General features: G+C 38.4%; 1 protein-coding gene across 4 annotated transcripts in view; it reads right to left on the minus strand.

Annotated features, from left to right (window-relative positions):
• The window catches only part of RPS6KA6 (ribosomal protein S6 kinase A6), a 74,472-nt gene that overhangs the window by 45,291 nt on the left and 17,001 nt on the right, over positions 1–12,180 (minus strand). For 3 of the 4 annotated variants that reach the window (XM_067548365.1, XM_067548367.1, XM_067548368.1), the window contains exons 3-5: positions 6,783–6,899; positions 1,934–2,015; positions 735–815 (exon numbers count right to left, since the gene is read on the minus strand). In XM_067548365.1, the coding sequence (XP_067404466.1) occupies positions 735–815; positions 1,934–2,015; positions 6,783–6,899 (280 nt within the window). Of the gene's footprint in view, positions 1–734; positions 816–1,933; positions 2,016–6,782; positions 6,900–11,639; positions 11,715–12,180 lie in introns of those variants that run through there. The other variant, XM_067548366.1, reaches the window with a different exon arrangement.

Raw genomic sequence — 12,180 nt, forward strand, 5'->3', positions numbered from 1 at the left:
TGCTTAGGAATTGTTTAATGTATGTTAAATTGATCACATGCATGTTTTACTTAATGTACTCTTTATCCTCTTGGGAACAGATAAGTGCATACACATGAGAAATACATCTTTGAAAAGCTTACAATTCACCTCAAGACGTGTTCACATCTTACAGAAGAAAACCCAGAGACAAAGGCCTAAATGACAAGCCTCTACACGAGGGACAGGCTGTCAATACAGAATGAACTGGGCACATGCTTTGGGACAGAGTGAGATGTAGACCATAATAATGAGAACTGAGATATGTTCGGTAATAATAAAAGGAATGTTTATGTAACTGAGAGCATATTCAAATCTCTCAAGGCAGAAAATACTGGTTCTGTTGATCTCTGCAGAGGTTAATGCTTCAGAAAGATTGGTTGATGCTTATCTGTTAATGTCACTTTCTGTAGACAATGAAGCATCATCATGGAAAGAATTTATTTTCCCCCCCAACAAATGTGTTTTCCTTACTGTCATTAGTTAATACATACTGAAAGGTAGCAATTTCTAGTCATCTATGCCTGGCTTTCACATTATCTGTACCTGCTTACAATAACTGTTAAAATAAGTAAGGCTGATTAAGATTACATTTGACATGCTTAATGAAGGCTAGGTTTTAAAGCAAATGCACTTCCACTACTAAAGAGATGACTAACACCTTTAACACACCAATCCTGCCAAAAATATATAGGCAACAGAACAAAAATACCAACCATAGTGCAGTTTGACGATAAATGGATGATTTACTTCTACTAATATATCTCTCTCCATCTTTGTACGAACTCTATCTCTTACTGTAAAAAAGCAGAATAATATTAAATAATTTATTTCAGTAAAGGTGAAGGTAGAGTGGGACAGAACAGATAGTAAGTTCTAAATATCCAGAGAAATATAAAATAATTTTATTTTCCCTTTAAAACATTTGTTTTTATTTTAAGATATTACATTTTTTCCCCTCCTAACTCCATATATTTTAATCTTTCTAAATTCTGCAACAAATCCTGGTCTATTTAATGATCCAGCAAGTTTATTTTCAAGCATCATAAAAAAGTTGGGGAAGGCTGGGTGGGTTATTTGAAGGAAGGGGGTTTCAGCTAACTTCAACTTCTGGATTCTGCCCAGTCATCGTCATCTTCTTCATTCGTATGGCTTGGGTAGGTAGCAACAATTACAAATTTATATCTAGATTTGATAGCCAGCACATCGCCACAGCAACAAGCTGGTGAATGTCTTTCAGGCCTCCAGTGAAAGAATGAAAAGGGCACTCAGATACGACATACTCCATTTGTGATTGGTGACCACAGTTGGATACAAGTATTTGCCTCATTTTCCATTTAAGAGGGTTTGTCCACATCTCCCATGAGATGTCCTGATGTGACTCAATCTGCCCCCTGTGAACATGTATTGTGTGAGACTGTATTTTGGATTTTCTACCAACACCACTTCATTCCCAAATGTAACCCACAATGGAGTAGAGTCCACTGAAATGTCTTGGAAAGACAGAAATAAATACCTTATAATTTGGCTTACTTTGCCTTACACAATAAAAACAGGGTTGACTCAATTTGACAAATGAACAATTTTGACCAAATGAGAGCGCTGGAAAACACAGGAAAACTTTCTCTGCTATTCTCTTGCTATAATAAAAAATGCTAAATGCTAACCTTACAGGTTAATATGTTAAATAAATATATAAAAAGTCATCTGGACAGGTTTGAAATAATTCTTAAGGTATGACCTCAAAGAGTTTCATAAAAAAATTGATGTCAAAGAAAGAAAAGACTATGACTCCACTGAAGAAAACAGGTTGTTTAAGACAGAGGCTATTTAATACAGAAATATTTACAATACTGACAAACATAGGATGCAACAAAAGTAATTTCCAAGACCCTTTTAAAGAAAACACACTTACCTTTTAGAGAAGCTTTTTTCAATACTTTCATTGCATAAAGCTGCCCAGCATCAGGACCAATTATTTTCCTCACAAGAAAAACCTAACCCCAAAAAAATTTAATATTTCAAATTATTGCTAAAATTGTTATATGTAAACAGTGATCTAGTTTGAACAAAAAAGTTATTATTAAAATCATGGTCTGTTTTAGTATGAGGAAAAGAACACAGACTATGCATCAAATCATAGCTTCCACAGGAAAACACTGTAAAATGACAGGGAGAAAAGAAATCAGCAAGATTTCACAGTACACCACGTTCCTGAAGTAGCTAAACCTGTGATCTAGGCACCCTTCAGTTTTTCTGCAAAGATCAGCTTAAATTAATACTTACAGAATGACTATCAACTTACACTACTGTGTTGGGAAAGAGAAACCTGTGAAACAGGCCTCTCTAGCTCTGTCTCTTCCCTTACAAATACCATGTAGTCTCAAATACACAGAGGCTTCACATAAGGTCTCACGCTGGAGTGTGGAGAGAAGGGAGTGGGGAAATGCACCATTTGAGATCAAGGCCCTGCCACCTTGGAGGGGGAAAAGGAAAGAGCCAGTCCAGCAGTATTCCTACCATTTTGTTTCTCAGTGTACTTAAATTTGGAGTGTACAATTTTGCAGAGTAACAAATGTGATTAGAAAAGTCATGTGCATTTCCATTATCCAAACATCTAAACACTAAGAGCTCTTCTAGCTTAACTGTTGAATTACCATTTCTAGTAAGTTTCAATTAGCAAACTTCTACTGTAATTATCATAACATTAAAGAAAGTCCAATGATAGGTTTAAGAGTATGCAAACGAAGACCTGAGATTCAAAATACAACAATGTATATCTTGATGGCTGCAACAACATGCATTTTGATTCCTGTCCATATTATTGTGGTGCTTTAGTAGCCTAGCAGTTCAACACAAAGCTTTGATGTATCTAAGAAGTGATGAGCAAAAACTCTTCAAGTCCCCTACTCATTATGTAATTACATATGAGGATTGCAATGATTCATGAGAATTTTGATTTCACAAAGTCATCGGGGGGGGGGGGGGAGCATCTTCCCCCTCACTTGCCCCTCAACCACTCACTTGATTTTTCATTCTCCTCCCTACCAATGGCTCACTGGCACAGAGCCTGCATCTTAAGGATGACACAGACTGCGTGGAAGGAGTACATGCAGTATGTGCTGCAGCAGCACAGATTAGGGCTGTCTCCCTCTCCTCTTCCAGTTCCCTATCTCCTTATAGCTGTAGCCAGAGAGAGTGAAGGAGACACAGCTTTGGGGGACATAGGGGAAATGATACTCACCTGTGTGTGTGAGTGTTTGATAGCCAGAATGATGGCACCACAAAGAGGGGAAGAAATACAGGAAGGGAAGAAGATAATGTAGGAAGAGAATGTGGGAGAGAAAACAATGAACTACAAAACAAAAGAAATGCCAAATCAGAAAAAAAAATGAGATATAAGTAGTACTGAAAATTAGAGAAGATTAGTTTGAGTGAAACAATGAACCCCAAAGACGACTGAAGGGAAAAAAAAAAAAAAAAAAGACATCACGATATGGACACGGAGAGAAAAGGAAAAAAGAGATTATACATGTTACTTTATTTTATAGAATGACTGCTTTATTCAATGTTTTAAACTATGATTTGATGGTGGTTTGTCTGTTTTCAATAGGACAAGATTTAGAAGTTTTCACAGATTTTGGTGGCAGAGGCTAACAACATTTATCTGTAATTCTCACTTGGAAATTGACAGATGTACAGCAATAGTCCTCTCACCCCCAACAATCCATGCCTCTTACTGCTTCACTTCCCTCCCTGCCTACCTACCTACAGGTCCCACCACTGAACTAACAGTTCATTCACCCACTGGAACTTTTACGATTAAAAACAGTCCGGAATTTGAGGATGAAGAAACTTCCTATCATAGACATAACACTGAACTATCAACTGAACCAATTTAGTGATTGTATGGTTATCTGCCAGTGAAACTAGGCCATTTTAATTTTCCCAAGTCAAATGAGGTATACCCTGAATAGTTTTCTGCATTGCCAATTTTCTGATGCAGTGCTTGTAACTAACACACGAGGACACCTGGAAAAAGTTTTAACTCAGAGTTTTACACTTTTAATGTGAAATACAACAGAAGTAAGGTTAACTTCAATATTAATATTTTCAAAATCAGTTCTACATCTAACTTTGTATCTGCTTTTCAGTTAAATCAGGTGTAAAGTTTTTAAGATCTTGAAGCTCTATTTGGATTGGAATTGAATTCTGCATTTTGGAAGTGACCTCACCCAGCCCCACCACTGAAGGAGAATACCTAGATCCTGGTGTTTTTCACAAAATGTAAAACATGATATCAAAACAATTAAAACAAAAAAATCACCCCATAGCAGCAGCTCCTGACTCTCCTGTCCCAGGCATTGCAACCTGGCACAGGGAGCTGCAGCACTCAGATTCGACCCGTCTACCCCCCTCCATCATGATTCCCACCACGGTCTCCCGCATACCTCAAAGGGCAGGATCGCACACCCACCCACTCACTCCGTGCCTCCCACATACCTCCAAGGGCAGAACCTGACCCCCATTTGAGGGGGAAATGGATACAACAAAATAACAAAAAATCCTCCAAAATAAAAAGAATTTCAGGATTTTAAGTATAACCTTGGTGGTTAAAGCAGCAATCATCACTCTATAGGCTTAAGGACAGTGATCAGAAAAGCCTTCTCCCAATTTCTGATGGATGACATACGCATACCTTTCCTACACAGACCCAGCAGCAGATGTATGTGTGTGTGTGTTACCTTAGGACTTGATTACTTCCACCCACTGCGTATAAAGTTGCTCAAAGCCTTCCGAAGGCACTTGGTAGCAGCAAACTATTCCCTGATACCAGAGCTAAGGAAATAGGCATCTGTCAGAGTAACTTGGTTGACTTCAGTAGTCCCTCACTGATGGGCACTGAGTTGGAACTGCCATTGAATTTCTCCCTCACTGTGTCGTCTATCCATTGTATTGTAAATAGAGAGGATTAGTTTAACTATTTTTTATTGGAGTTTCCTTTCTTCTTATAAGAAAAAAAAATCCTTTTCTTTGCCTGTGAGACTTCCTGGTAGTGGGGTCCCATTATTATTACTGAACACACATCTCCAGGCTTTAAAAATTGTTCTTTCTGAGATGCAGTAATGCACCTGAGTAATGGATATATGAGATGCTTATTGTGACATGGTGAGGGATACATACAAGACAGAAGTGCCATTTGTAAATAATTCTCAGAACTCAAAAGTGTCAGGGAGCTAAAGAATTTACATGTCATAAGAAGTTGTTGCCTAAGTTTTGGGTTCTCTAAAAACATGGACAGGAAATTAAGGGAGATTTAACATCAGATAATATAACTACTAAGAACAGGAGAAGGTAATCTATAATTACTATTTAACAGAAGAGAAAAACCTACAAATCAATAGTGCTGAACAACAAATTATATTAGGCAAACTATACAAAAGGCTGTAGTGAGATATGATAGCACAAAAGATCACGGCAATTTTGGTTACATATGCAGAGATATCACAACAGGTATCAGGCAGGCAACATGCTCCTTTGCCTAACTCCAACACAACCAGACCTAGAATACTGCATTCATTTCTGGGAACTTTATTACCAGAAAGATACTAGAGTGAATTTGGAGAAACACAAAAATGTTTAGAAGGCTGACAAAGGCTGGCTAAACTACAATTCAGGGGGTACATATGGCAGGTCACAGTCATACAAAGGGTACAATTCAGAGTTATGGAATAAAAGAAATAAGGGATCATTTATGCTGAACTTCAGAGGAAACTTCCTGACAGATCTATTAGGCTGTGAAACAGTCTCCCGAGGAAAGTCTCAATGCACAGGTCAATTAAAGCTAGACTGGACAAAGCACTAGTAAGTGCACAATAGGGACTAAATTTATATTAGCAGGGAGATTCGAGTAGATAAAAGACCTTTCTCATTGCTCACTTGTGAGTAAAAATGTATTCCCACTTAGAAAAAATAATTGTGGAAGAGGATAAAGGAAACTTACCACAAGTATCAAGTGATCCTATATACCCTTCCACAAGAATTTTATCCTCCTTATATGACATGGTTAAATGAACCCCACTGTTTATTTCTTCTGAAAGAAACTGATAATTGATCTCAGCATGACAAACAGGAAGAATAGAAGGGCAACGCTTTCCTAGCTAGACTTAGTTATATCAAGAAAAAAGGTAAAGAATGTCTAAAGGACAAGCAAGTTCAGGTTCACAGGCATATGGGGCTACTGGGTATAAGTTTTAAGTTTTCTGAAACTGTCCCCTATGCACAAGAACTTGCAAAACAGGGAATAACTTCCTCAAAAACAAGCCAGTTTTTACAGTTGTGTGCTTGTGGCTTATTAGGCCTCTAAAAGCTATGTCGCCCTTTCTAACTCAGTCTCAAACTGCTGATGGTAACCCGTTTCATCAAGATTAAGAATGTTTCTGTATTATTCTGCACTCAACCCTGCAGTCCTGTTACTTAAAGAAAAACGGCCCTTGTTGAGGATAAGGATAAACAATGTGGTGATCAAAGGGAGAAATTCACGTTCTGCTCCATAGGCAGACTAGTAACAAAGGCCTCAAGAATCCATAAGTATCCAGTGACACTGTAAATTCTAAAGAGATATACTTTTTGACAGCAGTTAAGAGTATTCAGAAGCTGTAAAACCAACTTAAATTGAGACATTCATTAACATTAACAAGTAGGACTTAGTAAATGTCTATTAGAAATAGAGAGTTGGGATAAAAAGAAAGTTTGTATCTTACCTTCCCAAATGATCCCTGACCAAGAACCTTAAGTAATTCAAACTGTGCGGGATCTGCTTTCTCACACCCTTCTTTCACATGGTGAGTAATAGGAATTTCTTTCACACTTCCTTCATCCTGTTAAAAAAAAATACAACACTGAAATAGTTCTCTCTTACAAGATGTACACACAACTACCTGCTGCATTTTGTAGATAATTGAAAAGGCACTAATGTTATTTATCATAATTTAAAGTCAGTTTCCTTACTATTTATATATATTCTCCTTTAGATATCTTGAACCTGAAGGCTGTTTCTTCCCATCCACTAAGATTACAACCCTACATTATAGTGTGTTAATAGATGATGGATTGCAATCATTACAAGCTTTCCCCAGGTGAAAGGAATTACAGCATCACAACAGAGAAACTCTAGCTAAGGCTGAGATGGCACTTCCATTCTAAATCCCTGACTTCAGTTCCTTTTAGCTTTCTCAAAAACCATTATTTGGGGCTGAAATTTATCTTGGCCTTGGCTTGAAATATTGTTAATGAAAAGGTATTGATAATTCCTTCATCCTTTTGAGTGAACCGAGAATAAATGCAAGAGTCAGGAACAAACAAATGAGGGTTTTAACCTGACCAGCAGAAGGATGTGCGTCATTTGACGACAGTCAACAAGATATGAATAGTCTAAGCTTACAAAAATCTTCATCCAATGAAAAAGCCACCCCTGTGATATGTAAAACAGTTCACAGAAGGATCAGTCTTTGCCGCAATAAGTTCACTCTTTTTAAAGTTGAGTACAAATCTGAACTAGGATAGGAGATTCACCAGATCTTCAGTTACTCTGGTTGCTTTTTGCAGGGATGGCACCGTCTCTAATAAGCAGTGCAGATAACAGTATGTAAACTTTTGTCTGCAGCAGGATACCAGCTACTATTAAGAAAACCCTGGGATCCAAAGTGAAACCAAATGAGATGATGTACTGCTGATATATTAAGCCCAAGGTGAATGAGAGAAACTTCTGGTGAGTTGGAATATCAAATAAGCATCCTTCAAATGAAGTTAAGTGCTTGATTCTACCACAATAATAAAGGTCATTTGAGCCTTGAAATATCTGAAGGTGAAAAAGATCAGATCTAATGAAAAAATACCAACCTATTTCTTGAGCACTACAGACAGAAGTGAATATACTCTAGAGAATCTTGCCTGAATTGGCATTGGGCTCACTGCTTTCAAGTCCTGGAGGCTCTCCATTGCTACCCACTGCCTCCATATTAGTTCCTTCCCATCCTCAGAAGCCATGTCTGAGGGAATATAATGCTTGTACTGGGTTTTAACTATGACGATAGAATCCAGTTCCTGATGTTGCACATCAAAACGTGGGGGGTATGCAAAGGGGAAAGCCAACCCTGCCCCAATCCGAGGCTTGGCTTTCTGGCATCAACATTTTTCCATGAACAATTTGAGGCATGGGAGAGCAACTGCCTAAGATCATTCATAAAAGCTTCCAAGATCAGATATAAAGTGTCTCCTGAGGCAAGAAGAGATATGAAATATCTCAGATGATCTGTGGAAACTCTGGTGATCCTGATTGTAAGAAGGAAAAGCAGCACTTCCTGTAAATAGACAATCTTTTTCTCCTTAAAGTCTTGATTCAAGTCCCCCCCCCAAAAAAGCCTTTCCTTTGACAAAAGAGGCAATAAGATGCTGTTTTGTTCGGAACCCTGAGAGCCATACTCAAAGATAGAGGGGTCCTTCTATCTACTCCAATTAACAGGCAGGAGTGAGGAAAATACCATGTGCGCTTCTGGGACTGTACCAAAGTCAAAACTCAAGGTCAGGAGTCAACTTAAGTTTTATGCCCAGGTTAATAGGTTAATTTTCTCCTTTGTTACAAGAAGTTACAACTGTAATGTTAACTATCTCCTGTGACAAGATTATTTCTTCTTTATCTAGATTAAATGCCCAGAGACTTCATTAACACAAAAGTAAGGTCACCTACTTATATGGTTTCTTCTACACTTCCAGAACAAGAGTGGCTGTTGTCCTCCAGCCAGCTCTATTGATTAGCATTTCAGAATAGGAAATATTAATGCACAAAGTCTGAGGGCATTGTGATAGGAGAAACTTTCAAATAGAGGAACCAGTGCTGAATTGCTTTCTTTTCCATTTCTTTCCACCTCTGTTAAGTTAAGGAAACAGAGCACAACTTAACTACATTTCCGTAGCCTCCATTTCCACACCCCTCAGTGTGTTCTGGTGGGAGCAGTGATAGAGCTGCTTCAGAACCATACTGGTGCAAAAATCTTTAATGTAGACAAGCCTCTACATCCAAGCCTCACTCACAAGAGCCAAAATCACCTTTCCAACTGGTTTTCATTCTACATATATTAGGAATTTAACTTTTGCTTTAAAGAAAAGGCAAGAAAGAAATATAGCATTCAAGTTGCCTCGTGATAGCAAGAATTTCCTTAGTTATGCATTCAACTGCCTAATGAAGTCTTAAATAGCTGCCGATGCTTCACATTAAGACAGAGAAACATCCTACTTAGAAGCCTTTCTATTTCAGCATCACTGTCTTCATTTTTGTTCCTTAATACTTAGAACATTTGCATGAAAACAGATTTCTTAAGAGTTCATCTGCTCTTATGTTTATCACCCACCTTGAATCATTATCATCTGACATCACAATTGGTTACTGTGGAAACTGACAGTTATTAAATGGAAACTCAGGAGAAAAATTTGTTTTTCATGCTAATGTCAATGAAAATAAAGAATAAGTTGATATAATGATGCCCTTTATAAAGGTTAAACATTTCTTTTAAAAAACAGCTTATTTTATACATAGTATACTATTTAGTTAACTACTATTAGAGTGTTGCAACTTGGCACCACTGTAGCATGCAGAAATCTCTGCAACACCCACAAAGAATTAACGTAAAACAATAATGCTCAGTTTTACTTTTTGGTGCATAAAAAAATTAACATAAGCTACATTGCTGCTTTCAATTAGGTGACGCAACTACCAAGGTGTGGTACCACATTTGCAGTGTATTTATCATCATTATGTCTATACAGTGAGTGCATGCAAGCCAAGGTGTGAATCTGCAACACATTAGGTGCCATACAGATGCTGCTATCAAGCACTAGAAGTTCTGTTGTGCACTTTGACTTTTGGGAGTAGTTTCAGCAAGTTAAGAAACAACACTCTATAGAGTCACATTCTCGCTTGCTGCACACTAACTTGCTCTTCGCAAATACATCTCATCACAAGTATAATTGCACACAATCTGATCCTGATCATAACACAATTTACATTTTAATATCTTTCCCCAAATGGTCCTTCTCAGATTACAACTTTTCCCCAATAAGTTTGATATTAAAACTGAAAATTTTTAAAATCTAATTTATTTTTCACCATTCCTCTTTATATTGATTTAACTTGAACAGTGAAAATATATTAATAGGTTTCTTTTTTATTTCTAGTCTACTCTAGTCTCCCTGATTATAAATCTGGTTAAGTGCTTTTGTGCTTTGCTGCCTGAGCAATAACATCCATTTCAAGGCTCAGCATGTTCCAAGCCTCACTGACTTGTTTGTTTGCAAAAGAGGTAGTTAGTTTCAGCTGTTTAAACTGGACATAATCTAGTACCTACAGTGACGCCACCATTACTTTTGGCTTGTTGCCCAATAATTTAGTTAAAGCAAGATGGGTGTGTGGCTTCAAGCACCTCACAATCAGATCAAGCAAGCTCTGAAAGATTCCTTTAGTTCAGGTATAGCACAACCCACTGCTCATCTCCCTTTACCTTGTTGAACAGATTATCATCAAATTGGAAACCGTTTACTCCATTGTGCTGGAAGATGTACAGACATAAAATAAGAGTTGCTGCCCAGGCATACAATCTACACCACTTAAAGAAGACTCAGATATTTTGGTAATAATGTAGTAGTGCACAGATTGGCTATTACTACTTATAAGGTCTATTTGATACCTCTTTTTAGGGCCTATCCAGAAGCTATGGATAGCATATTTGCTGATAAACAACTTAGGCTTTTCACTGTGGAGAATTACTTAGTCTAAGATTGATGCCAGTATCCAGTCAGCACAGAAAGTATGAATATTCAACATGTTTTGGGAATGTAAAGTGAAAAAATGTTAGACAGGATCTGTCTTTGGAACAGTAGTGCTAAAAAGGCCATCTTCACAGAAAGGTCAAAATTACTATACCTTTGTTTTAGATAGGCAGGTTACACAATTTACTATTTTATCTTATGGGACGAATAGACACTTTAGAGCACATACAGCCAAACTACCAAAACAACTACAGTGAAAAGGGTGATTGAAGTTTTCAAAGTCAAAATAGTAATGCATTAAGGCCTGGCACCCAACACAAGATCTGCCATAACTGAACAAACACTCTCTCACCAACAGACTTTGTCTCTCAAACAATTAATCCACACAAGTTCAGTATCCCTATTCTGGTACTTGATGCTTCAGAGGAAATTAAAGACCACTTCATAAAAGCATCTAATCTCTTGTTCAATGGAGTAAAGAGCAAGACAAAATTGTTTGCTAGGCCTGCTCTACATTGGCGACGGAGGTCGACGTAACATCACTTATGTTGATCTCCAAAAGCCTGTCTACACACTGGCACGGCAGTTCCGTCAACTTAAACCACAGCAAAAGTCGACGTAATAAAACCATCTCTGCAAGTGGCGTAATGCCTAATTCGAACTTATTGGGTCGATTTTGCATCGGTGTAGACAGAGCGTAACATAATTCGACATTAAGGGCCTCCGGGAGGTATCCCACAATGCCCCAATGTGACCACTCACGACATTCGTGCTGTGCTGTTACATGGTCACACTACCTGGAAATGGCTCCTCCCCTCATGCCCTGGGAAAACTTGAATTTTCATTTCCTGTGTAGCCAGCATGGAGAGAGCTTTGTCACTGTACTCCTCATGGCTACTGCAAGGTCCAAATGTGCTCCAGCATGGAGTTGACCAGAGGTCTTAGATTGCATCAGTCTGTGGGGCGAGGGGGCCGTTATGGCTTAGCTCAGAGCCAGCAAAAGGAATTTCGACATTTACGGGAAGATATCCCAGGGCATGCTAGAGAAGGGACACAACATGGACATGCAGCAGTGCCACATGAAGATCAAGGAGCTGCAGCAGTCATATCAGAAAACCAGGGAAGCTAACAGCCATTCTGCCTCGTCGCTTCTACGAGGAGCTGCATGCAATTTTCATCAGCGACCGCAGCATCGATACCTCTGCTAAATCACAGTCCATGGACAATGATGAGGACTCCGTGGATGAGGAGGAGGCAGCTGAGGAGAGCAGGGTGCAGGAGAGCGGGTTGTCCGTTCTCCCAGACAGTCAGGACTTATTCCTGACCCCAGAGCAGTCC

Source organism: Emydura macquarii, unplaced genomic scaffold, assembly GCF_026122565.2.
Source record: "Emydura macquarii macquarii isolate MOO-44397 ecotype Brisbane River unplaced genomic scaffold, CSIRO-AGI_Emac_v2 contig_1253, whole genome shotgun sequence".
NCBI classification, from domain to species: domain Eukaryota; kingdom Metazoa; phylum Chordata; order Testudines; family Chelidae; genus Emydura; species Emydura macquarii.